Source organism: Ursus maritimus, unplaced genomic scaffold (assembly GCF_017311325.1).
Source record: "Ursus maritimus isolate PB19 unplaced genomic scaffold, ASM1731132v1 scaffold_2, whole genome shotgun sequence".
NCBI lineage: Eukaryota > Metazoa > Chordata > Mammalia > Carnivora > Ursidae > Ursus > Ursus maritimus.
Genome location: NW_024424452.1, coordinates 22,274,397 through 22,302,273, shown reverse-complemented (window position 1 = coordinate 22,302,273; position 27,877 = coordinate 22,274,397). Strand labels below are relative to the sequence as shown.

Genomic DNA, 27,877 nt, shown 5'->3' with positions numbered 1-27,877 from the left:
AAAAATAGTTCCATTTCTATATACTAACAACGAACAATCCAAAAAGGGAATTAAAAAACAATTCCATTTAAAATTGCATCAAAATAACGAAATACTTAGTAATTTTTTTTTAAGTTCATTAATTTAAGTAGGCTCTACACCCAACATGGGGCTTGAGCTCACAACCCCAAGATCAAGAGTCACACTCCTCTGAATGAACCAGCCAGGCACCCTGAAATACCTTGTAATTAATTCAACCAAAGAGGTAAAAAATTCAAACAATGAAAATAAAACATTGCTTCAAGAAATTAAGACATAAGTGGAAACACATCTCATGCTCACAGATTGGAAGAGTTAATACGGTTAAAATGTCAATAATACTCAGTGATCTACAGATTCGACGCAATCTCTATCCAAATCCCAGTGACAATTCTTGCAGAAATGATAAAACTACCCTAAAATTCATATGGAATCTCAAGGGACACTGAATAGCCAACACAATCTCAAAACAAAAACAAAAACAAAAGCTGGAGGACTCGTACTTCCTGATTTCAATACTTACATTGGGCTCCATGCTTGGTGGGGAGCCTGCTTCTCCCTCTGCCTGCCACTACCCCTGCTTGTGCTGAAAAATAAAATGTTAAAAAAAAAAAAAAAAAGAAAAATAGGCAAAAGACAATGGCCTTTTAACAGATTATAAAATACTCAATAAATGAAATTTAAACTACAAGGAAACCCCACTTTTCTTCCCTTAGTTTGGTAAGGGTCAGAAAGTTTACTGGCATGGGTGTGAGAACTGGGCATCCTCCTATATTGGTGGGGGATGGGAGCTGGGGGATCAGTAAACTAGAAGATGGTAATAGCAAAATGCTCTTTTTTACTTCATTTCTAATGATTTATCTTCTAAATCATTAATGTCCAAAGATACAGGGACTACTTAAATGGATTCTTATATATGGATATGTATGTGATATGTGATATATATACACACACACATCAGCGTGCCAGCCAGAGGCCAGTCTGTCGTGGGATTTCCTGAGGTTAAACAGAACTGGATTATAGAGCAGACACCAGCAGCCACCTTCTTTCCTCAACTGTACCCATTGGTTAAAGGTACATGAAGAGTTTCTATCATGGATGTAATACTATTGTAAAGAATGTAAACGGTCAGATAGGTAAATGTTTCCAAGATACACAGTTCGGTGAAAACGGAAGCTATAGTGACGGCAGCTGGTGGTGTATACACTTGAAGAAAACAGGCTGATGGGAACATACTCATGTACTAAACGTATGCACAGAATATTTTGGAAGAATATACAAGAAACTGGTAAGTAGTTGATCCTGGGGAGGAGCTAGGAGGTCAGGGACAACAAGATGACTTCCCTTACAAACTCTTCGTACTGTTTCACAAAATGAAAGCAAAATTTAGATTCAGTGCTCATTTTAATATTTAAATACTGTGAAGTGTCTTTCCTATTATTGAATGACCAAATGTTTTGAGTCAAATGCTATTAATTCAGAACCAGGTCTGACATTTCTAAAATAGTGAACATTGATATATAAAGTATATACATTTGAAAGTATGTTTCAGTCATATAGTTATTCCAATGAACACATTAACATGAGAATCCCAAAGAATGGGGAAAAATAGAAATAAATCATGATCAAATCTCAGCTATCTGTTGGAAGAAAAAAATGGCAAGTTGGTTACAACAGTAAAAGGGCTTCAGCTTAGAATTAGCAAGTGATCCATTTGTTCATTTTCATAGGTAGTTTTATTTGGTTTTTAGAAAAATATATACAATAACTGGAACTTCAGTTCTTTTAAATAGTTTTAAATTAGAAGTATACAAGTGAGATGAGTAGATTCCCACAGAACAATACTGTTTAGTAAAGTAGCAGGCAGCAATTTCTGCAGCAAGTCAACAACATTTCTAGGAACCACGGGAACTGAGCAAGGGCAGCTTGTGGCTGTCCGCTTAGCCAGCTCGGACAACACAGTAGGAGCGAGCGGCTTGATCTTGCTTCTTTAGTTTGACTTGAAGAACGATTTACATATTTACCTATGCCAACCACTACAGCTTTGAGTACAAACATACATCTGAAGGAACGGGTCGGTGGGGGGGAGGCCCTCTAGGGCCTATGCTAAAAGCTGACTTTGGTCAAACCAGAGCTTGCCTTTCAGTCTGGTATCGGTTGGATTTAGATGCATTATGATCACTTGTCAGTCTCAGCTCCACTGGTAGCAGATGTAACAAAACTCAAGGCTTGGAGTATCTGTTAATGCCATTTATTTTGGATTAGACCCCTGCTTTCTCCTGGACATTCTTCTTAATGAATTCACAGTATCCAACAGTATGTGAAAGCTACTTCAGTTCGGAAGCCATCTGACTTCTATAGTTCTGAGAAACAAGGAGGCAGTAGGAGTTGCCTTAGTTCTGTTTCAACTCTGCCCTTTTGCCCCTGTATCCCATACACTATCTACTATACACTAGAGTAACTCCAGGCCTACTTCCCTCAGGAGCATGGATCTATCCCTCCACTGGTTCTGGGGCTTTTCAAGGAATCACAACCTAATCAGCGCACCAGCCAGAGGCCAGGTTGTCATGGGATTTCCTGAGGAGCTTAAATGGAACTGGATTATAGAACTGACACCAGCAGCCACCTTCTTCGCCTGCTGCTGTTCGCAGCTGCTAAATAAGCAAACCGACGAGGCAAACGTCATGAGCGATATCGGGCTGTGGGGTTTACAAACACTTGTCGGAGTGTGAGAGAAGGGTGAAACGAAATAGACAAATTAGTAGTAGAGCTGGAGGCTGAATTAGGAATGAGAGGACAGCGATCGGTATTTTGTTCTCTGTTCATCTATTTCCTGCTTAGTTTTCTTGATGCAACTAAAGATCTCCTTAAAGAGCGCTTTGTATTCCGGAGGTGTCGTGGTGGTAGGGGAACTGACGGGCTCTGGGGTAACAGAGGCTGGCTCCCAGCTGCTGGTGCCAGGCTCAGGCTGCACATTCGTCGCGGCCAGGTCTTTGGCTAGAGCCCTGGAGGTCTGCACCGCCTTGTGGGACAGGGAGTCCTCCTCCTGCTGGCACTTCTTCAGCAGCTCCTCATACTTCACCTTCAGGGCGCTGTACTGAGTGTCCACTTCATGCAGAAGGGAGATGCCCCTCTGCTTCACAGCCCTGGCCCTCCGAATGCAGGTCTCCTCGTGGCCCCTCACGATGTCCCCCCCCGCCAAGCTGCTTAGCACCGTCTCGCTGCTGCTGCGCTTGAGCGGCTTTCGGTGGGCCTCCGGCACAGGCAGCAACAGCTCCTCCAGAAGGCTCTGGCTGTGTTCCTTGAAAGGGATGAACAGAGAGTCCGGCACCAGCTTCTCGACCCCATTCACAAAAGGATGCTCCGACTGCAGCATCTGCCGCATCTCCGCCACCTCGGCCTCCAATTCCAGCGCCCGCGCTCGGTAGGCGTCTGTGGCTCCCAGCTGCTGTTCCAGGTCACTGTTCTCCTTGAGCACAAGCCCATATTCCTCCTCCATAGTCACCCGCTTCTGCCGCTCCAGGCTCAGCTGCGCCTGCAACATCGTCACTGTTTTCTTCAAATGCTCATTTTCTTCTTCATCAGGGCTTTGCTGACTTTGCAAGGAAGTGATCTTCTCGGCAAACACATGATCATACACAAAGTGTCTAGGAGAAAAACGGTGAAAGAATATATTACCAAAAAAATGTAACTGGGTCAACTGGGAATGAAAACAGGGAGATTGATTTTTTTTTTCAACTCAGTATTTTTGAGGAACTGTGACAGTGATCAATTTTTTTGCCTATTCTAAACACATGTAAGAAAACATAATTTTTGTGACTATTCTTTTAACCATTAAAAGTACTACAGAGGGACGCCTGGGTGGCTCATTCAGTTAAGTGTCTGAGCCCCACGTTGGGCTCCTTGCTCAGTGGGGAGCCTGCTTCTCCCTCTGCCTGCTGCTCCCCCTGCTTGTGCTGACAAAATCTTTAAAAATAAACAAACAAATAAATAAAAGTACTACAGAACACCCATTCTCAAAGCCGAGTTATGACTGATGCCTGTCAAGGAAAATTAGAATGGCTCAGTGGTTCTTAACCTTAGCTGCATACCAGAATCACCTGGGCAGCTTTTTACCTGCACCCAGAGATCCTGATTTAGGCCTGACAGACTCATTGGTATTGGTGTTTGAAAAATTCCAAAGCGACTTGATGAACAGTCCAGGTTGACAGCCACCAAATGCAGAAGCCAGTAGCTCTCCTGTGCAAAGTCCTAGGCAAATTTCAACTGTGCTTATTTGTGTGATGTTTATATCTGCCTCTCCCTGAGACTGGAAGTATGAAGGCAGGAACTGGGCTTATTTTGCTCACCACTCCTCATGTCTGGCATAGCACCTGCCATATAATAGGTGCTCAAGTAGTAGTTCTTAAATATTGTCTCTTAACTCTAAATTATAAAGGCATTTCTGTAGGCAAAAAATTTGTTTTATTGAAATTTCGATTTTTTTCTACTCTAATGTGAAATACAACCCCCAAACCTGCAGTCTATCAGAAGTACTGCACCTTAAAGACTTAACACATGAAAAGCACTGAAACGAATACTCCCAAGACTTTCAAAAATAAGTTTTTGCAGAATTACTAATACCCAAGAACTCTATCAGTTGTATGTGTACGTTTAAGTGGTTTTGCTCAAACCACTGGTAGTCTCATTGCCAAGTGGCATTTCTTAAAAGGGTACTTTTAATCTACTGGAGTCCAGGATGTGTTGCGGACATGAGACGCTCCCCTGCTCATCAGTGCCACAGAAGGGCAGGCTCTTACTGGCGGAGGTCATACAGCTCTTTCAGACATGAGAAGCTGGGTGCCGATTTCTCCTGGTCACATCTCCCCTGGCTCCTTCTTCCTTGGCCAGATGACTTCAACTCCTCCACTTGGCTCTGGAGGTGATCAATGTTGGTTTGTAGGCATTCGATTGTTTCGGTCAGACTGTGAGGAACAGACAGAAGCCATTTGTTGCTTGTCATATTAAATTAAGGGCATAAGCAGTGAGGAGAGATTAGTTGCCAGCCACTCAAACTGGGCTTTCTTAATTGGAAAGGACTTCTATTTAATCTCAATTCTCCATAAAGAATTAAATTAAACCATACCCCATATTGACCCAAACCCACTACAGCCACATTCTCTTCTAGTTTATACTAAATGACTTCCCCCTAGGGCTTCCTCAATGGATTCTAGAAAATTTACCTCAGAATCTTTTGCTGTGAGGCCTTGCTGTCAGCAACTAGCTTTTGATTTGTTTCTTCCAGTTCCCTTGCTGTGACATCTAATTGCTCATAAACCTTTGCATGCTGTTCATTCATCTGCCGTAGAAGCTCCACCTGCTTGGTCAGATACTGTAAGAGAAAATGATTGTGACCAGGTTATACATTAAACAGACAAAATACCTGCAGCATTCTAACACCCACTCTCTCATTCTCCGACACCAACTGGGTACCCTACAATTCAATTCTGACACTCCCTACCTGTAGTCAGCCCACAGGTTAGAAGGGCTCAGTCCCAGGCTACTGTCCCACCTCAGACACCAGCTGCACGACCCAGAGACCACCTGTACTTCTGACCAACCAGCTGTAAATTGGAAGGTTTCCGCAATCTCCCCTCAGGTTCAGTAATTCACTACAATAGCTCACAGAACTCAGGAAATCACTTTCCTTACACTGACTGCTTTATTAAAAAGATTTAACCACTCAGGAAGAGCCACATGGGAGAGATGCACAGGGCCGAGTATTGGGGTGGAGAATAGTGCAGAGTTTCCACGCCCTCTCCAGACGTAGCACCCTCCCAGCATATCGATGTGCTCCTTGTTTCAAGATTTTAGTGAAGCTTCACTGCATACACACGATTGACGAAATCACTGGCCATGGTGACTGAACTCGATCTCCAGCCCCGTCCCCTCCCCCCAGAGGTTGAGGGTTGGACTGATGGTTCTAACCCTCTAATAACATGGTTGTGCTCCTTCTGGCAACAAGTTCCCATCCTTTCACTCAGGAAATTCCAAGTGTTTTAGAAGCTCTGTGTCAGGAACTAGAGACGAAGATCAAATACATGATTTTCATTATACCACAATACCAGAGGTTTATTTTATGTAAAGAAAAACTTTAAATCCCAATTAAAGTACTTGCCTATAGGAAATAAGTACAGGCCATCCTTTATATGTTTACTTTCCTTAATGCTTACCAACATCCTATGTATCATGAGGCTGGTTGACTCTTGCAAAGCACAAGACATGCATAAAATTAATATTCAACAAGAAAATCTAAAGTGAGACTGACAATTCCACAAGAGAAAAAGCAATGGAACACATGATTGATGTTTAAGCAAAAATACCATGTTTTACAGAAATAGGAAAGCCTAAAGTAGAGAATTTTAGATGACTTTTTACTTGGAAAAAAGTCCAATTTTTTTTTCCAAATGAGCCATTCTGGACCAAAAAATAGGGAAAATAACATTAATTTAACCAGAAAGAGATATTTAGCTTACTATGATTCAAAGACTCTTGTTATTTTTAATACTGTGAGGGTGTTATCACCATAATCCTCCTTATTCATGAGAAATTTGCCAGATTGCTTTCTAAATGGCCAAGGATAAAAGGGAATAATCAGTCTTCATGCCTCAGTGTTAAATTACATTGATTTCCCCTCCTACTCAACTCTACCAGAAGACAAACACAGTATATATTTCAAATGAAATATTCATAATATTTCTCTGGAGCACAACTAGAAAGAGAAAAAGAAGGTGGGTTCAAAGTATCACCAATGATGGTAATAGACCAAAGACATGGCTTTAAATTCTTTCTTTCTTTTCTTTCTTTCTTTTCTTCCTTCCTTCCTTCCTTCCCTTCCTTCCTTATCTATCTATCTATCTATCTATCTATCTATCTATCTATCTATCTATCATCTATCGAGGCTCCATGCCCAGTGCAGAGCCCAACGTGGGGCTTGAACTCACAAACCTAAGATCAAGACCTGAAGGGTCGGACATTTAACCAACTGAGCCACCCAGGTGCCCCAAGACATGACATTTATTTTTTAAGATTTATTTATTTGAGAGCACGCACACACACAGGGGAGGAGCAGAAGGAGAGAGGGTCTTAAGCAGACTGTGCTGAGTGTGGAGCCCAATGTAGGGCCCATTCTCACGACCCTGAGGTCACAACCTGAGCCAAAACCAAGAGTCAGACACTTAACCGACTGGGCCACCCAGGTGCCCCAAGAAAAGTGTTTTTAAAGTCATGTCTTGGGTACCTGGGTAGCTCAGTCAGTTAAGCATCTGACTCTTGGTTTCAGCTCAGGTCGTGACCTCAGGTCATGAGACTGGGCCCTGCACTGGGCTCCACACTCAGCGCAGAGTTGGCTTGGGATTCTCTCTCCTCCTCTGCCCCTCCCACTTGCTCTCTCGCAAATAAATAAATCTTCAAAAAACCCCAACACTTTTCTTGGGGCTTTTTATACAACTGTACAGTTGATCCTTGAACAACATGGGGTTGGGGGCACCAACTCCCGCACAGTTGAAAATCCACGTAGAACTTTTGACTCCTCCAACACTTTAACAGCCTACTATTGACTGGAAGCCTTACTGATAACATAAACAGTTAACACATTTTGTATGTTTATATGAATTACATGCCATATTCTGACAAAGTAAGCTAGACAAAAGAAAATGTTAAGAAAATCATGAGGGGCACCTTGGTGGCTCAGTGGGTTAAGCGTCTGCCTTTGGCTCAGGTCATAATCCCAGGCTCTTGGGATCACCCCCCTACCCCACAAATCAGGCTCGCTGCTCAGTGGGGAGTCTGCTTCTCCCTCTCCCTCTGCCCCTCCCCCGCTAGTGCTTGCTCGCACGCGCGCTCTAATAAATGTTAAAAAAAAAAAATCACAAGGAAGAGAAAATATATTTACACTACTGCTCTGTATCAGAAAAAAATCCTTGTGTAAGTGGACCCACATAGTTCAAACCTGTGTTGTCAACAGTCAACTGTACAACTGTATTCACAAAGGTAATGTGCTAAATGATTTTCAGTAGGCTCTTTAAATGACAATGTGGCAGAGTTGAAAAAAAGCTTATATGATCTTTTTAAAAATCTAGTTATATATCTTGGTAGCAATGTGTTGAGAAAACACTTAACTCTCATAACTTCAATTTTCTCATCTGGAACTCTTGGAGCCAAAAATGTTTTTGGAAAATTCTTTAAATTTTTTTTTTTTAAAGATTTTATTTATTTACTCGACAGAGATAGAGACAGCCAGCGAGAGAGGGAACACAAGCAGGGGGAGTGGGAGAGGAAGAAGCAGGCTCATAGCGGAGGAGCCTGATGTGGGGCTCGATCCCACAACACCGGGATCATGCCCTGGGCCGAAGGCAGACGCTTAACCACTGTGCCACCCAGGCGCCCCATGGAAAATTCTTTAAATTTGAGAGAGACAACATGGCACACACACACGATAAACTTTGTAACATCCTCAGTGAGGTATGGGCAGCACCCTGTAATTGAGCATTAATATTTCTGCATTGAAAAGTGTGAATAAGGATTATAAACAGCCTTACATCATCAGTTCAGGTAGGTTTTGCTACTAAATGAATTTGCTGCAAGCTTAAGAAAAAAATAATCTTGTTTTACAGAGCCTTTTGGGTTCAGAATTGAAAATAAGGGGTTGTGGATCAATGACTAACCTATCTTGTAGGACTTAAAGTATTAAATAAGGTAAGTGAGCACACACCAACCACAGTCCCTATAAAATCTTGTGTTTATTCTTCACTCCCTCAACACCCATCAGTTTCTCCTAGGAGTAGGTCCTTAATGCTGCCCTCTGGCTAGCAATGTCATAGCACGTTCCTGTCACTAATGGGAATGTGTTCGATCCCTTAGGAACAAAGGTTTAGAATACAGGAATACATACAATAGGTACAGAAATTTCACAAGCTACTTTTATATCAAGTATAGGTCTTAGGTATTCTTTGGGACTGATTCACAATGACTTGAAAAAAGGCTAATGCTTAGACCAGACACTAATTATTAATTTACAACAGAAGCTGTCTCTGCCCAGTGACCGGAATATTCACATCCTCTGTAGGATACATCTGCCTCGTAGGCAGGTGAGAGGTCAATTCCCACAGAAGACTTTTGGTGGGCACAGGATCAGAGAAAAGAGCCTGGTGGGAGGCAGCAGTAGCTAAAAGCACAGGCTCTGGGGTTGGAATTTGGTTTGAAGTTCTGCTTCACCACTTCTAACCAGGTGACCTTTGGCAAGTAGCTTAATTTTTCTCAGGTGAAATTTCCTCATCACCTACCTCACCAGGGTTTGCTTTAAGGTTCAAGTGTGTGAAGGGTTCAGCATGGCATGGGCATATGGTAAAACTGCTCAGTGAGAGGCAGCTATTGTCATCTTACCTACAGTTACAGTTCAAGAACATGAGTGTGCTAAGATTCATCTGGGGGCTTTATTAAACTATAGGAACCTGGGCCCCTTTCTTCTAAAATTCTGAGTCAATGAGACTGGGGCAGAGCCAGCACTCTGCATTTTCAGCAAAAACCCCAGGTGATGTCAGTACACGTCGTCCATGGATCACACTTATCAGAGAAATGTTGATCTCGGACATAGAAAATCCTGGAAGTCTCTCCTCCCCCAAACTAATGTCTTTCTCTTGGGTCCAGGAGACCTCAACATTCACTTGGATCAACAATGATTCTTAAGCTTAATGGTTACCGTTTCCCTCCTTAAGACTTGACTTTAGTTGCAGCTCTTCAACTAAGATGAAGCGATACCATAACTGTCCCAGCAGCCTTCTTTCCCAGCTCCACTTCATATGTTCTTACAGTCACACTTCCCCACAGTAACGCATTAGCTGTCTTGACCTTGTGTGCTGCTTCCTCAGTCTACCCAAGTACGGACTCTTTACAGATGACTAATTTTATCTACATTTTTAATTTTTTATTATGGATAATTTCAAACACATAAATGGGAAAAAATGGTTTAATGAGCCCTCTTCTATCCATCATCCGTTTTAACAATTATCAATCTTTTTGCATCTCTACTTTTCTTCTCATCTCCAATCATTTTAAACCAAAGCCAAGACATCTTGAGTCAAATATACATATTCACATATTTCTAAGAGAAAAGACTTTTCATTTGAACTACAGTTTTAATCATACCTAAAAGAATCCCAATAATCCCTTACTATCATCTATTTGTGTTTCAGTGTAAATTAATATTTTCCCAACCATCTCTTAAGTGGCTCTTCCAGCTTCACTGGAGAGCTACTGATTCATCCTTATTTCACACTCAGCGTACCTTTACCTCAAAATTGTGGAGTTGCCTCACTCTAATCTAAGCAAGCTCCCCCTTCCTTTCAGGGATGTGTTTTTCCTGGCTGGTTCCATCTAAACCAGCAGTTCTTAACCGGGGGTCCACAGACAGAACTGAGAGCATCTGTGAATTTGGATGAGGGAGAAGTTACATCTTCATTTTCTCTAACTTCTGACATTTAGCACTTCCTTTGATTTTGAACGGAGGCAACAATCATCAGTAGTATGACGGGGTACCTAGGACTTCATCACCAATAGAAATCACAGGTATTTTCATATCAGCATGATAGTGGTTGCAGAAATCTTGATTTATTGGTTACACTCATCACTATTTGAATTTACAGTTTTTAGACTGACAATTAGGATCTTGGTATTTAATGTATTAATAACAAAACATATTACCATATCACATTTATTTTTTCATTATTTTGATAGGCATTTCAATATTACAGATTCCCTTTTATTCTATATATTTTAAGAGAATCAAAACAGACCTCACCAGACAGCCGAAGGGATCTGTGGCACAAAAATGGTTAAGAACTCCAATGTCCTGGGGCGCCTGGGTAGCGCAGTCGTTAAAGCGTCTGCCTTCGGCTCAGGGCGTGATCCCAGCGTTCCGGGATCGAGTCCCACATTGGGCTCCTCTGCTGGGAGCCTGCTTCTTCCTCTCCCACTCCCCCTGCTTGTGTTCCCTCTCTCGCTGGCTGTCTCTATCTCTGTCAAATAAATAAAATCTTAAAAAAAAAAAAAAAGAACTCCAATGTCCTTTAGGCCTCTGTTCAAACATAACCTCTTCAGAAGCCTTTCCAGACCACCCTGTCTCAAGTAGCACTCCTCCCAAGGCACCTTATCAATTTTCTTCAAAACAATTAGCAACCAAAGTGCTTACTTTTAGTGTCCAGTCTTTCTAACCCTCCTTGCAAAGGGAAGCCTCTTCTCTCTCTAGTCAATTTAGCACAATTCCCGACACAAGTAGGGATTCAAAAAATACTGGCTAAATGGCAGTTTCTTTCTTTAAGTAGGCTTCACCTCCAATGTGGCACTTGAACTCATGACCCTGAGATTAAGAGTCACATGCTCCACCAACTGAGCCAGCCAGGTGCCCCCAAATGGCAATTTCTAGACTTCTATTCACAACAGCTTATTGTGCACTATACCACAACTAAAACTGCTGAAATGTTGAGACTTAATTGAAAGATTCTAAGAAGGGCTTTGGTTATAACCCTCTTGGGAAAAGGTCTTAATAGCCACTAATTCCCTCCCCTCTTGCCCCATTTATAGACTTCTCTGTATTTATTCCCATGGCACAAATACTTCCCAGTAATCTGAAAGACATTTATAATTCCTACTAGCTATTTATTATGTGGTTGTTGCCCCATTTATCTTAAAGATTTTATTTGACAGAGATAGAATAAGCAGGGGGAGTAGAGTCAGAGGGAGAGGGAGAAGCAGGCTCCCCACTGAGCAGGGAGCCTGATGTGGGGGCTCAATTCCAGGACCCTGGGATCATGACCTGAGCCAAAGAGAGACGCTTAGCCTACTGAGCCACCCACTCGCCCTGTTGCCCCCTTTTAAAGATATAATGTTCAAATTAGAGTTGTGGCCAATATAAAGGAAACAAGTAAATATGCAAATAAAGTACAAAGAGGCTACAGCAGTCTCCCCTTATCCACTGGGGATACATTCCAAGACCCCCGGTAGGTGCCTGAAACTGGATAGCACTGAACCCTAAATATACGACTATGTTTTTTCCCCTACACATACATACCTACATACATACCTATGATAAAGTTTAATTTATAAATTTGGTACAGCAAGAAATTAATAATAAAATAGAACGATTATAGCAATATGCTGTAATAAAATTTATGTGAATGTGGTCTCTCTCAAAAGATCTCATTGTGCTGTACCTACACTTCTTACGATGCCGTGAGATGATAAAACACCACGTGATGAGATAAGGTCAGTGACGCAGGCCCTGTGACACTGTATGAGGCTACCAGGGACCTTCTGACCATTCGACAGAAGGAGAATCATCTGCTTCTGGATGGGGGCTGACCACATAACTGAAATTGCGGAAAGTGTAACCACAGACTGGGGGGGTGGGGAGGACTAGTGTATTAAAAAAAAAAAAAACTACAGTAAGTCCCCCTCGTTTGATATATAAACCTGTAATAAAAACACAATGAAAAACCATTTATGAAGAGCTTGTGATGCTTTGGTCTTAGAAGACTTAGCTTTAAGGACAATCTAAAGAATGTCAGGGAGCTTGTTTTCACATGACAGGAGTTTAATCTTATTATTATTAAATCAAAACTAATCAGAAAAGCCTTACTCCTCCAAGAATCTGTAATAGGTTACCTAAAAAAGAAGTCTCACTAACTTGGTCAGCAACTTAAAAGGAAAATTATTAGCTCTCTCAGCAAGTAGTGATTATAGGGCCAGAGAATCAGAACTCTATGTGGTCAGACACTGCTTTAACGCTTGGCTTCCAAAGTCTCAAATTAGTATTTATCTAATTTTTTCTGAATCTAGAAGGAAATGGGTTAGCTGATTTTCTACCCTTCATTTAAAGGCACAGATATGCTTTTAATGTTCTGGTTTTCTCCATTCAGAATCTTTGATACACAGCCTCAAATGAATCCGACAGGACTGCCAAGATCCCAAAATTCAAGTGCCAAAAACTGCTCAAGTACAAAAGCATCTGTCATAGTCAACAGCAGAAAGGGAGACATTTAAGCAAAACATGGGGAGGGGAACACAAGAGTAGCAAAAACACAGGCAAAAATGTCAACTTTATAGGCAAGAATATCAAAGTTTAAGTTCCATGAGTTATCACACACGTGTCTTGGAATTTGCGTAGAATGCCACCTAGACCAGGAGTTCAAGGTTCAGGTTATGCACAAAAGCTATAAATAGGTCACCTTAACAACGGAGACAAACCTTTAAAAAAGAAAAGCCAGCAAGATTATATTAACACCTATCTGTAATTGCAGAACCCTGACCTGGAACGCAAGAAAAGACAGACACAACCCCTACTAAAAACACGTAAGGAATGGAATGGAAATTTGGCTTTTAGGCCGTGTTGGGATTATCCTTTTATTAAGGCTTACCACCCAAATCCTCTGAATTTAGTATCAAAATGACCCTCTACAATACTGAAGAAATATTTCCTATTACCTTTGAAAAACCTCTTTTCCCTGATTAAAATATTTTACTTTTCCTGTAGGAAATATAAGGGGGGAAAAAGGGCATGAATATGAAAATAAAAACCACCTATAATATAATCACACTATTAAAAGTTTGGCTTGTTTTTAAGACCAATTTTCCAGTAATTGAAAAGGATTTATTTTTTTTTCTGAATTAAGACTCTTTCATTACTAAAATTCTTACAACACAGATAAACTGTGCAACAATTTATACTGCCCAAAATACATACACTTACATAACCTCATCTCCTCAGAACAACCCTGTGCCAATGTAGTGCAAGCATTCTTATCACCATTAAACAGCGGAGCAAACATGGTTTTGAGAGGTAATTCACATGCTTAAAGTCTCTAGCTATTTGCCATAGAATCGAGGACTTAAATCTGAATGTTTTAATGCTGAAGCCAGAGCTCCTTCGGTCACCTTAAAAAATCTCCAGAGGTGGAAACCCCCAGTTTAGGAATCACTAGAAGTGCTTTGCAAATTGTTTATCTGTTCCTCTCTTAAGATACTGATTTCAAGGGGTGCCTGGTTGGCTCAGTTAGTAAAGTAGGTGACTCTCACATCTCAGGGTCATGAGTTTAAGTCCCATGTTGGGCACAGTATCTACTTACAAAAAAAAAAAAAAAAAGATACTGATTTCAACAAGTATTTATTGATGATCTACTATGTGTGAAAGACCATGGATAAACACACCAACAACCTTCAACATTGCAATGGGAAATAGGTGGGGGTTGGGGGGGGCTAGAACAAATCAATAAATATATAGAATATTGATAAATGTAGTAAAGGAAGCATAAAATGCTTTAAAATTTCCAAGGAAGACATAAGCTCTTGAAACAAGGGATATCCTGAAGGCAAGACTACTTTGAGTGGTAGTGACAAGTCCTTGGGAATAATGCAGGTTTCTAAGCAGATATGCAACAAGAACGTAAGGCTATAGCCTTGCTTACACGACTGCAGGAATCTTTAAGAGAATCCAATTATGTCTGATGGTGTCAGATCTCATTATACTCCAAAGCTTCTCTCCTCCCTCCTCACCCAGGAGAGAAAAACTTGCTCTGGAAACTTGAAAAATTAGATGTTCAGATTAACACTGAATAAAAGTCACACAGGCTATAGGCATCTCTGAAGCCAATCACTGCTTTCAATAGTTTAATTTTTTTTTTTTTTTTTTACATTAAAAACAATTACTAAGGGGCACCTGGGTGGCTCAGTCTGTTAAGCGTCTGCGTTCTGCTGGGGTCATGATCTCAGGGTCCTGGGATCGAGCCCCCACATCGTGCTCCCTGCTCAGCGGGGAGCCTGCTTCTCCCTCTCTCTGTGTGCACGCACACTCTCTCTCAAATAAAATCTTTAGAAAAGTCACTAAAAAAATACTGATCAATTTTTATGAGGATTATTTGAAACTCACTCAGAGTCTTTGAAAGTACACTTGTAGTTCTACTTACAAAATACCCTTGACAGTTTCTTGGTTGTCTATTTCTATAATATCTATAACATGTTACAGTTTGGGGTATTTTATCCTAGTATTTTCACCAGTTCTACACAATTGTTTAGCCACTTTCAGTAGTTTGTTCCAGTACCAGTCTTCTGGATTGTCTCATCTCAAATTTTTCTGGGTGGTAGGATAAAGGGCTGACTCTGGTTTTCAACTATGTCTTTTTCTACCTTTTAAAAAATAATCATGTATTACTTTTCTAGTCAGGAAAAGTCCAATAAACATTCTGAAAAGTTAGTTTAAAACTTGTACAAGAGGTAAAGTTCAAACAGGCTAAACTAATCTAGATGTTAGAATACTGGTTAGTGGGAGGGACGACTGGCAGAGCTGATAATGTTCTCATTTCTTATCTGGGTGTTGTTTGCATCAGTATATTTACTTTATGAAGACTCATTCAACTATATATTTAGGATTTGTGCTTTTTTTCTGTATGCATATTTCAATAAGAAGTTTACTTAAAAAGAGAAAAAAACTGACCTAAGTTTTGAATTAAAGAAAGAGCCCTTACAAAACTTAGTGGGTTCCTGAAGGTTGCAATGATAAGCAGCACATAATGCAAGGGTCACCTGTTAGTAGGGAATTAGTCTCTTTGGCTGCCTGCTTCCTTTCATAAGAGCATCAAGCTTTCCTTGTTTTAGACTATTGGAAGTCTATGTTATGACTTGTAAGTCTACACAGAAACAGATATGACCTGAGCAGATAATAAAGCCAGTTTGGCAGGGGGTGGGGGGGGTTTCCTCTGCCTGGTAAGCAGGCTTAACCAGCACTGCCATTTCATCACCCTATTTTGTCCCATCCTCATGGACTTTCATAAAGTGACTTATAAAAAAGAAAGCCAACTACAATGGCAGAGAAGAAATCTATGAAAGTGTTGTCTCAGTCAAAACACAGCTTTGGATTAAGAGTAAAATGTTGAATGCTGAAATGCTTGGATCTATGAACTAGGGGACTGCATGTTCTATTATGGAAACAAGAGATTCATGAAAATGGTTCCAGAATATTCCAGGCTAAATTTATTTGAATGGCTTATACATATATTTTAAATTTATATTTAGTCATTAATATCTGAACTGGATACTTCATTTCCATTATACTTTGCAACATCTTACAGAAGACAATAGATGGTATAGTGTTATTTGTAGATTTAATTTTTTATTTATTTTTTTTAAAGATTTTATTTATTTATTTGACAGAGAGATCGAGAGCACAAGTAGGCAGAGCGGCAGGCAGAGGGAGAGAGAGAAGCAGGCTCCCTGCTAAGCAGGAAGCCTGATGTGAGGCTCGATCCCAGGACACTGAGATCATGAGCTGAGCTGAAGGCAGCCTCCTAACGTACTGAGCCACCCAGGCGCCCTAATTTTTTAAAGATTTTATTTGAGAGAGAGAGTGAGTGCACAAGAGGGGAGAGGGTTAGAGAGAAAGAGAGAAGCAGACTCCCCTCTCAGCAGGAAGCCCAATGCAGGGCTCGATTCCAGGACTCCAGGATCATGACCTGAGGCGAAGGCAGATGCTTAACGGACTGAGCCACCCAAGTGCCCCTGCCATTCGTAGATTTAGAGAATCTCAAAGATCTGTGGATTCTTTTTTCAGAATGTCAACAATCTGTCTTCACTATTTAATTATCCTTAATACCACAGGGGGGAAAAAGGTAGAAAATAAGTAACTTAGAGCATAAAGCAATTATGTTTGTGATCTCCTGTGGCAACAAATAGGCATCATTCTCTTATGTATGCAAATATTTGTACTTTTTTCATCTATATTTAGGAGATATTCTAAAATAAGTATCAGCTATAGTATTCAGTTACAGTGATTTGACAGAAAACATCAATACAGTGTATTAAGACTATGTTTCTTTTTTTTTTCTTAAGATTTTATCTATTTATTTGAGAGAGAGATCACAAGGGGGGGGTGGGGGAGGGTAGAGGGAGAAACAGGCTCCCCGCTGAGCAGGGAGCGCAATGCGGGACTTGATCTTAGGACCTTGAGATCATGACCCGAGCAAAAGGCAGCCACTTATCCAACTGAGCCACCCAGGCGCCAACGACTATGTTTCTACCGAAATACAAATAGATGTATCTCACGGTATAAGATAGTCGTCATGTATATGCCCTAGGACTGCTCTTTGAAATCTTCTGATGAGTTGTAAAGCAAAGTCTATGACACAAAGCAGGTATGAATTTCTTGACCATGTATGACACTTGGCCAGTTTTAACAGTTTTAAAAATGCCCAGTTTTTCTGCATTTTTAGGTTTCTGGCAAACTGTACATTCAATTCTGGGTATGGCATGTTCTATGCTCTTTTGATATAAAATGTGCTAAAAACGGTTGCTGATGACCTTAATATTATAAGATACACCATCCTAAAATTATAAAAGTATATTTCCCACAGAGCCAGTTACATCATTGGCTATATTCATAGATCCTGATAAAGGAGAGGATCTACTGCCTACACAAATCTTAATTATGGCTACTATGTAAAATTAAGGATAGTGGGATTATGAATTTGCCTTATTTTTAAATTTTTTTTAGGGTGGGTGAGGAAAGGCAGAGGGAGAGAGAAACTTAAGCAGGCTCCATGCCCACCACAGAGCCCAATGCAGGGCTCGATCTCACATCCCTGATATCATAACCTGAGCCAAAATTAAGAGTTGGGAGGCTTAACTGACTGAGCCACCCAGGTGCCCCACTCAGTAAATTCTGATCACTGTTCTAAGGTCTTTTATATTTTTTGTGCACAGAGACACAAGTGTCCTGTTTCTAATGTACCAATTTGAGGGGAAGGAATTGTAATTTAAGTGCAAAGCTTTTTTGGGGTGTGTGTGTGTGGGTAGAGCATGGAGAAAAGTATTCTAATGGGACAACTGTCGGGTTAATATCCAAAATCATCATCTTTATTTTCGTAAATATTTTAAAATAATCTGTACACTCAACATAGGACTCAAACCCACAATCCCAAGATCAAGAGCCACAGGCTCCACGGACTGAGCCAGACAGGTGCTCCCCAAAATTATCATCTTTTCAGTCAGGTGGCCTACACATAACTGGACTACTTGAATGGGATCATTTACAATATCTTGTATTTTATGCAAGTACCTTGCATTTTATTTTTTAAAAGATTTTATTTGAGAGAGAGAACACACGTATGAGTGTCAGGGAGGGGCAGATGGAGATGGAAAGGGGGAGAGAGAACCTCAAGCAGACTCCGTGTTGAGCGAGGAGCCTCTTGGGGCTCAATCTCACAACCCTGATATCATAACCTGAGCCAAAATCAAGAATCGAACGTCTAAAGACTGAGCCACCCAGTTGCCCCAGCATCTTGCATTTTAATGCCTTAATCTAATATCTCATTTTAGTTAAACTAAGTGGAAAAGCACTCTTTTAATTTAAAAAAAAAATCTACCAAAAGTGAAATAAATTAAGATCATACCAAGGAGAAAGAAATATCCATTTTATGATTTTTTTTTTTTTAAAGTAAACTCTAACATAACATAGGGCTTGAACTTAAGACCCTAAGATCAAGAGTTGTATGCTCTACCCACTGAGTCTGCCAGGTATCCCTGATTCATTCTCTGAATGGCACAAGAAGTTTAAACACATTATGAAATCAGGTATTACAATTTAAAAAATTTTCCATCTAAACCCAAATTTAAGATGGTGATTGGCAGTGGTTGGGAAAGGGAATGCAAACAAGGAGGGAGCCTCAACAGTGTGGGTAGTTTTTTCTTAAGGTGGGTGGTGGGTACACAGGTGTTCATTGTATTATTCTCTTACACCATTCGGCCTATCTGAAATATTGCATAATTCATTTAAAAGAAAAAAGTAAAAAATGAAGTATAATATTCACATCTTTATTGTACTTCACATACTGGTAAATACCGACCATTTACTTCTAGTACACTTCACCAAGGTGAAGAGAGAAATTTCTTTCATCAGACGTACGTTGTGAGAGCATAAAGAAAATAGAAATCAACCTCCCCACCCTCTCCAATGATTCTTTGAAAGTACTATTTTAGCAGAATATGATTGGTCAATAGCAGCAACATGCCACAACTCAAAGTGTAACTCTCTTAATGAGTAAATTACCTCAATTTCCTGTAACTGCTCCTGATTGGTTGTATACATCTGCTGAAGAGAATCCTCCAACTCTGTGTTCCGATCCAGTAATGTCTTCCCAAGTTCAGCAGCAAGTTGGAGATCTAGCACAACAAGTGAATCTTAGGATAATGCAAATGATCTCACTTCAACATTGTATATAACCCAGTCGTTAAAATAAGAATCAAGACCTAACCCAACACACAAAGTTTAGGTCAGATCCCAATGGAAGGTGGAATGGCACAGAAAGAAACCCGAGTTCTACTTAAAATTCAGTTGAACTGGGTCCCTCTACCAGGTAATGCATGCTCTTATGTACCCTTATTTGTAAGACTGAAGAACAGTGATCTACTTCATGGAGATGTACTCATTAGTTCAGAAATGATCATTCATCATGGTGATGTCTAACATCATAATTATTTGCTCATGGACTGGACTTACTTATATCCTCATTGTCTACTTTTTTTCTGGGGACCTTTGAGCCAAAGTATAGGTAGATCTTTCAATAGTCTCTAGAATTCCCATAAAATCTGGCTGCTGTGAATTCAACTATTAAAGTGAAGTTTGTGGTACCGATCCTGGGCTCCTAAGGAGACTAAAAATTAAGTCAAAAAAGGGAAAAATACACCAGTAATAAGAACACTGCACCATGTCTCTCGTTTTTTTTCTACTTCTCTTCGTGTCCCTCCAAGATGAGCAAGCCAGATAGGCAGTGCAGAGACAGTTTTTAAATTACATGTCAATAGCTTATACTTTGATTTAGCACAAAACTATCTTTCTATTTTGAACCTATTTTTCCACTCTCTCTCTTCTTAGGCATATATGTACATAAGACAGGATTTGTTTGTATTATACCCAATACCCTAGAAATAAAAATTTAATGATACAAAAAAGGACACTAGTTCTAACATAGTAACAGAAACACTTACCTGCATAGTAAGTTTCATGGGAGGCCCTTTAACATAGTGAGAAATACACTGAACTGAGTAGGAAGGGCTGAGGTCCAGTTGTGGCTACCATTTACCAGGTTAACACTTTCAGTATGGTGACTTTAAAGGTCTCTACACTTAGTATTCTTGTCTAGACAGAAGACAGTCCCGTCAATGTAAGACTGTGAAAATCAAATGAAATACTATATAACAGAGGACTTCAGAAACTATGTTGCAAACAAAGTGAAGTAGTATTAGTATGCACTGATTCACAAATTAATGTTTTTATTGCTAGGCATTATGCTATTAAGCTTTAGCTATAGAATGGTGGATAAAATGGATGAAGTTCCTGTCATCCTGACACTTCGAGACTAATGCGAAAAGCCAGACAGCAAGTAAGTAAATAAACTTGCCAATGTGATGAACACTTTTCATTCATAAATGCATGTATACATGAATACCAGACACTAGGTATATAAGAGTGAACTTAGCTAAAAATATTCCCTGCCCTCATGAAGCTGAATAAATGACCCTGTAGATCAATCTAGAGGACCAGCATTCCAGGCAGAGACAAAACAAGTACAAAGGCTCTAGGAGGAAGTGTGACTGGAGCAAATGAGAAGGCCAATGAGGCCAAAGCAAAGTGTGTATGGGGGGCAGAGACAGTGATAAGTCAGAGGAGCTCTAAGGTTGCCCAGCCAGCTTGTGTAGGGCCTACGAAGGTCAAGATTTTGGCTTTTACTCTCAGTGAAATGGAACCCAATGAAAGCTTTTGACAGGATGAGTGGCTGCTGTGTAAACAGACTGCAAGAGACAAAGATGGAAGCAGGGTGACAGGAGGATGCTGCAATCATCTGGGTGAGAGATGATGGTGGCTTGGACTATACTGGCAGAGACGGAGAGAAGAGGTAGGAATCTGGATACAGTTAAAAGCAGAGCTAAAAAGAATTTATCAACCAATTAAATGTGATGTGTGAGAAAGAAAAAAATAGATTTGGTGATAATGAATTAAGGATTTATTTTAGACAGGGAAGTCACAAGGAAAGTCTGAGGGGACATTTTAGCTGAGGCTTGAGGAATGAGGATCTCACCATATAAAAAAGCCAGACAGAGGCACTGCAATAGGAAAGAACTTGGTATAGTCTACAACCTGACAAAAAGCCAGTGTGACAAAAGCATGAGGGGGAGAGGGGGAAGAGATGAAGCTGGAGGATGGGCAGCAATCAGAACATGCAAGATTTTAGCCCATGGTAAAGAATATTTTAATTTTATTCTAAGTATAATGGAAAGTCATTTTGGTTAATGTCATATGAAGTATTTATTACAAAAAAATTTATTATGAAAACAGGGAGCCTCACTACATGTGCTCTTTAATCTTAATTTTTAGAGGTTGACAAATAAGGTTTTGTGTTTATTCATTACTACCGACATTAAAACTTAACCTAGAGAAAGTGGTAAAAGAAAAGCCACAATTTTTGTTACCTGGTCCTGTCCATTAGAGTGCATAATTAGTATTCTACTTGGTTAGTTTTCCCTCATTAGGAAAAAACAAAGCCTCAAAACCAGCACACACCACTCCAGCTCATTTTGAAACACCTTACACCTATTTATAATTAAATCGGTATTTATGTTGGTAGACAGGAGTTAAATACATTCTCTCATGATTTAAATATTAACAACATCTATTAATGTACTTAAGACTTCAGATAACAAGTCTATGAAATAACATCTTCTATTCACAAGGCATAGAACCTTAACAAACAGCTCAAAGCATTTAAGAGATATTTATCTTTTCAGGGTATTTAGCCTGGATTTTCAAATGAGACAATGTGAAGCACAAAGATGCTAACTGACCTGACCAAATCTACATGGTGAGTCACAGCAAAACAGAAACTACTGTCAACAGGTTCTAACTTCACCGTCATCATACTGGGAGTACTGGGAGTATGCCATCTTTACACTGGGAGGTCTGCATACCTCTTTGTTTCAGGTAGGAAGTAAATTTCCCTTTGAGGTACTTATCTTTTCACTTGTTTTTATAGATGGCAATGAGAAATCAGAGTTGAGCTACTTGGCTTTTATTTTATTGCCTGCTCTGCCAGTGAAAGCACACACAATCCCAGGCAAGTTAATATCCTGCTTTCATCAAATGCAAAAGGAACTATGCAGATGCTCCAGAAATAATTATTTGGTACTCATAGGACATGTAATGTGTATACATAGCCCCACACAGAAGCCACTATGCTTATTTAAGACAAAGCATATAAACATTACCTAAACATTACTTAAATCTCTCCTGGCCTGTTGTAAGGTGGTAATTCCTCACTGGGAAGGACCAGAGACTCACCAAAGGTGTTCTTAACTAGTGATCAAAACCTGAGCCAAACCTTCTTCCAGACTCAAGACTAACTTCAGACCATCTTCAACTACTTTGATTCAGTTATGAAACTATCTACTATTTAATACACAGCCAGGGGCAGCTTTCCTGCGCTGGCTGCTGCAGGAAGAGATGCCAAGCACAGCACTGTTCCAGTAAATAGCAAGCAGAAAAGAATTTGAGACTTGTCCTTATCTCAAGCCTTATTTCCAGTTAAACAAAGCCCCAACCTGGTTCAGTAACCTGAAGTCTCAATCTCCTAAATATTTCATAGAAGTTTAGGATAGAATTCTGGCAAAACAAGCCCCACTACAAGTAAGTATCTGTGAAGTTGCACTGCATAATAGGATATTACTTCATCTGTTAGTTTAAAGACAAGGGTCTTTTTTTGGTCTTAAAAAAAATTCACTTCCTGTTGTGTAGCATCTGGCTTCCATAACCAAAAGGAGCTAAAAGCTGGCAGTAAGCCCAAGAAGAGTTTCTAAATAATTAGTGGGGGAAATGGGAGAATGCTCAACGTCCTTTATATTTTTAATTAAGGCACAAAAAGAAAGGAAACAATATAGTTTTGAAGCCTTATACACCTGATCATCTCTATTTTACAATAAGGATTTTCATTAAGAGGTTGTCTTTTCTAAATCCTATTGAACTGAGCTAGGCTAAAAATACCACATTTACTGGAGGCTTGAGAATTACAACCTACCAATACCTTCATATGTTTAATGTTTTCACTAATTAATCTTTGCAAGTGAAAATAATCAACTTCAACAGCGTAAACTGTAAGCTTTAAACAGGTACTCTGCTCAGCCCTATGCCAAAGCAAAAGATTAGCTCTGGCAGCTCAGTGATTTTTTTTTAAAGGATCCTTTTTTCTGGAATTCTGAAACCTTTAAATTCCACTGCTATTATATTTTTGTTTTACTTCAGTTTTCACAAACTATGAGGACAACACATTCCCATGTTAGCTGTAGTCTGCAGCAGTAATTCAACAACATTAAGGCTGCAAGCTTTTCCTATTACAAAATCAAATGCGTCATTTCATGATGCTTCTGTGTAACTCCTGTTGCCAACGTTACTATAATTGGGAAAGCAAAAGATCTGAATATAAACATCAAGAAAAATGATGGTGCCAGTTTTAATGACCCTTCAACAATGATTCAGCAAATTAGTTGGACACATGGAAAATGTACTCATCATATAAAGAAACAGAAATCTGAGGGTTCCTTTAAACTATGATTTCATTTGCTGATCCATATAGTAGGAACTTGAAACCTTATTCTAAGCTTGCACAGCTCACCAAATGACAATTACAATAGCAGCTGGACTAAAAGAAAACTCAGTCTCTGAAGTCTTTCCACCTTGTTCTCAGGGGCACATTTCAAAGCAAGCACCATCATTACCTGCACAGACGGCTCCTGCTGTCCCAGAAAGGATCTTACCCATAGAGATCATTGTCAGTATTCTTACTGCGCCAACTCAGCTCTCTGACAAAAGACAGTCTCTTTATCAAAGTGTTCTGTAAAAGCAAAGGGTTTTCTCCTTCTGCCTGCACAAGGTCTACATGTTTCTAACAAGGTATAAATGGTGGACCACAGCCTTCCGAGGTTAGAATTTTTCAGCAATTTTAATTTTAAAAAATTCTCCAGCAAACTTTGTTATGGTCTATTTACTTAAATAATGCTTCTATTGCTAAAGGAAACAAGTTTGTAGTTTAATGACTGAGAACAGGATCTTAAAAAGTTTTAGCAGCTCTCTCCAAACAAGCCTTGCTCAGTAAATAGTGAGGATGTTAAAAAAAAAAAAAAAAAAAAAAAAAGAACAGATGTCTGCACTTGATAAAATCCCATTAGATGTGCTCATCAATCTGTTTAACAGGACAGACTCGCTCCCAAACTGTATTCAGCACCAAATATCTACTGAGGGCCTACCATGTGCCAGGCACTGTAGTTGGGCACATACCAAGAGGCAAAACCCCCAGGCTTCACCAGTAAACAGATTCGTAGACTGTCAACTCCAGGAATAGGATCCTATCCTATCTACCCTTATCTTGTGGATAGGCACCATGACCCCAGTGCCTAGATGGATACCTGGCACAGACTCAATAATAAGTTTTTCAGAAATTAACACAGTCAAAAATTCATTAGAACTTTAAGTGTTCTTTAACATACCATTTTAAAAAATTGGGACAAAGATATCCTTTTATTCACAGTGCAGACTTCATTCTTCTACAGGCCATATTCACAAGTTATGATTGCTGGAATTTCACATCTATTCCTACCCTACGCACTTGGTTATGATATACAGGGTTATGTCAAAGTCCATTGTGATAACAGATGTAAAAGTCTTTTGAAAAGGAGAGAACAAATTCCAAATGCAAATTGACATTAAGGAGATTCAGACCTGTGCTCATTAAGGTTTCCTTAAACTTGAACATCTGATGGCTTATTTTGATCAGAGGTTAAAGAGTTCCACATGTAATGCCAACGTGTGGCATTTGTTTCCCATAGACTGAAATCTTACAACTGGTTATTCTTAACAACTTGCCGCAGGGTGGAAGAGCAGTGTGGACTAAAGCACCTGATGGAAGAGAGCCATGAAAACAGTAATTCTGGGTGAGCGACTCAGTTCAACAAATATTAAAACTGAGCTTCTATTATGTGCTAAGTTTGTTAGATTTAAAAAGAAGGGGGGGGGGGATCCTGCACAGATCTATGCTTGCTAAAGAAAGATATTTAGCTTTGATTATACAAACTGCTTCATTTATTGTANAAATACTGCAATTGTGCAGTGGTTGCCTCATTAATCCTGGAGAAGTATCAAACTAGGCCAGCAATCCTTATGGGGAATTTTGAAAACAGGTTTGTTAAAATGTAAGACAAATTTGCCTTGTGGACATTGAGAACACATGATGGCAAATACTACACTGCAGCCACTCAACAGCTTGGGCTATTTAAGCGAAACTGTGAACCACTTTGATTCAAGTGACTATCCACGACATATCAAAAATCACCTTTCCCCAAAAGAGTTGCTTGTACTTAGAAAAGGCAAACAAATAAGTCATTCAAGCCTACGTCCTTCCCCCACACCCAAGTTCAATGATTACCATGAACCAACATCATGGTCATTTAATATTCAACTAAGTGAGATGTTAATTTTCAGTGCAAGCTTAAAGCTGAAAAAGTTGATTTTACAGAATTGCAGAGACCGAAGATGGCTGAAAAAAATTCCTAAAAAGTGTTCAGTATAGTGGCTAAGAAAGTTGGTTCTGAAGTTTGGAGTGGAAATCCTAGCTCTCCCAATAACAGTATCTACACTACGTCCATAACCGGATGGGAGGACTAAATGAGCACCAATGTTAAGAACCCACAAAAAGCGTTCCCCAATTGCAAATTCCCTCTATTAAGGCCCAAAACAAGGTGGGCGCACTGGCTCCAAACTGAAGGCTGCTCTAAGATTTCTCTCCGGAGACACCTTGGGCAAGAAATTCAAGGCAGGCCAGGATCTGAATGCCTGTTTTTCACTAAAAGCTAGAGCGCAAACTGCAAGAAGTGGGAGAGGCAGAAGTGCCTCAAGTCACTTTCACTTGGCATCTGGTGAACTACGTAAAATAAAATAAAAAAAAAATTTTTTTTTCAACTTTCTAACACCCGACTGAAGAAGCTGTAAACCGGTGATAAAGGAGAGATAAGGCCTGGACAGTGGCTACAACTCCTCGCTCTGTGTGTGTTCAAAAAGGCTTGCCCCCATACTTGACTCGAGCGAAGTCGTTTGGCCGTTTTAGCCTCGCTTTCCTCATCTGGGAAATGGGGACAGGAGAAGTTCCTCTCCGAGGAATGGATGGAGCGGGTGAGGTGGGTGGGCCCGGCACGGTTCTTGCCACACAACGCTGCTACCCCTACCACCTGTAGCAGCTCCCACTCGGTGCGGGCGGGGAGGGGGGGCTCCCCCGGAGGCGCCGAGGCCGCGGGGTGCAAGCCGGGAAGGGGCCGTCCTGCGCCTCCAAAGAATACGAGGAGGATTCAACCACCTAAACGGTGCCCGGCCCACACGCAGGGATAGCGAGGGTCACTGCGCAGAAGCGGCCTCCCGACGGGCTGGGCGCGCGGCCGGTGCCCAAACCAGGTGAGCGCCGGACCTTCCCGCACCTGGCGTCCGCTGGCCGCCGGCAAGAGCAACTTTTTAACGGTTTCGCGCTCGGGAGTCATCCAGCCCAGGCCGGCCGCCCGCCCGAGGCGGGGCGGCGACGGCGCCCTCACCTTGCTGGAGGTCCTGGTGGTCGTACCACGGCTCGTCCTCCTTCATCTCAAACTCCTCCACTAGGTTTTCCGCCAACATCTCGACCGGCTCCTCCGGGGGCAGCGGCCCCCGCCGCCGCCGTCCCGCCTCAGCCGCTGCCCCTGGCGCTCCACCGGCTCCTCCGCCCTCAGCCAGAGCCGCCCTCCGGCGGGACGCGACGCCGCCCAAGCTCCGCCGCGCCTCCTGACCAGAACTGCTCCCCGCCGCCGCCGCGGGGCGGCCCGCACCGCACGTCGCGGACCGGCTTCCCGACCCGCCTCGAACCGCCCAACGGCCGCAACGGCCGGAGCCCCGGCAACGAGCGCCTGGGCCGGCGCCCTGAGCCGGCTCTTCACGCTCCAGCCGGGCCCAACGTGGCACTTTGGCAGAACCCTCCCCGGCCGGGGCCGCGATTCAAACCCCCGGCGGCGCCTCGGCCAATCGCGAGCGGGCCGCCGGCCGAGCGGCAGCAACGTTGTCCAATCCTGTCTCACCGCAGACTCGCGGGCCGCCCGGTCTCGCGGGCAAGCAGCCAATGGCGACTCCGGAAGAAACAAAGAAGGCGGGGGAAAGGCTAAGGGGTGCGGCCGAGGGCCCCGCCCCCTCATCTACGTTGGGTCGCTTATGGGCCAGCGTTCCGGGCGCTGGTTGTGGAGGTGGCTGCCTCCGCGGCGCCTGTGGTGGGTGTCTGGCCGGCCAGTTAGCCGGTGGACGGGCTACGTGGGCTCGAGGGGCGGGGGTACGGCCTCTGAGCAATGCGCGATTGTCCCTTGGTGCAAGCGGAGGCGCGAAGGGTGCCGGGAGCCCGAGGTCTGCTGCCCTGCTGGCCCCTTTTGGTCTTTTGACTCCCAGATTTGCTCTCCTCGATCTGGAGAAATTAAGGGTCGGTCGGGAGTTTAGGGCTGTTAGCTGTGTTCCGCTTGATTATCTACGCGCTCACCTCCAACCCACTGAGAGTTGTACTTACTTCCCCTGAAACAGAGGGCCCCATTTGAGTATCTGGGGGCGGAAAAGGGTGCAGTTGAAGGTATCTCCTTAGAAAAAAGCTTGCAAGCACTTTTGCACACGATTTTTAAAAGTTTCATAGACCAGCCTCTAGTTAAGGACCCGGGGTCAAGACATTGCACCTGGAGGGAATTG

At 41.5% G+C, this 27,877-nt stretch overlaps 1 protein-coding gene across 1 annotated transcript; it reads right to left on the bottom strand.

The window, feature by feature from the left end:
• Window positions 1-1,737: 1,737 nt before the first annotated feature.
• CDR2 (cerebellar degeneration related protein 2) lies at window positions 1,738-27,015 on the bottom strand. The gene is made up of 5 exons (XM_040635232.1): window positions 26,719-27,015; window positions 19,148-19,260; window positions 5,241-5,389; window positions 4,818-4,982; window positions 1,738-3,665 (listed from the first exon to the last, which is right to left on the bottom strand). The coding sequence occupies exons 1-5, from the start codon at window positions 26,795-26,797 to the stop codon at window positions 2,801-2,803; spliced, it is 1,371 nt and encodes a 456-aa protein (XP_040491166.1). The 5' UTR covers window positions 26,798-27,015; the 3' UTR covers window positions 1,738-2,800.
• Between the last annotated feature and the right edge of the window lie 862 nt (window positions 27,016-27,877).

Bases quoted from the DNA above. Each gene is read 5' to 3' on its own strand.
- CDR2 (XM_040635232.1), bottom strand. From the start codon at position 26,797: ATGTTGGCGGAAAACCTAGTGGAGGAGTTTGAGATGAAGGAGGACGAG. The intron at 5,390-19,147 runs GTAATTTACTCA...TTTCTCTTACAG, and splicing joins AGCAGTTACAGGAAATTGAG to TATCTGACCAAGCAGGTGGA. The intron at 4,983-5,240 runs GTAAATTTTCTA...TGTTCCTCACAG, and splicing joins TCACAGCAAAAGATTCTGAG to TCTGACCGAAACAATCGAAT.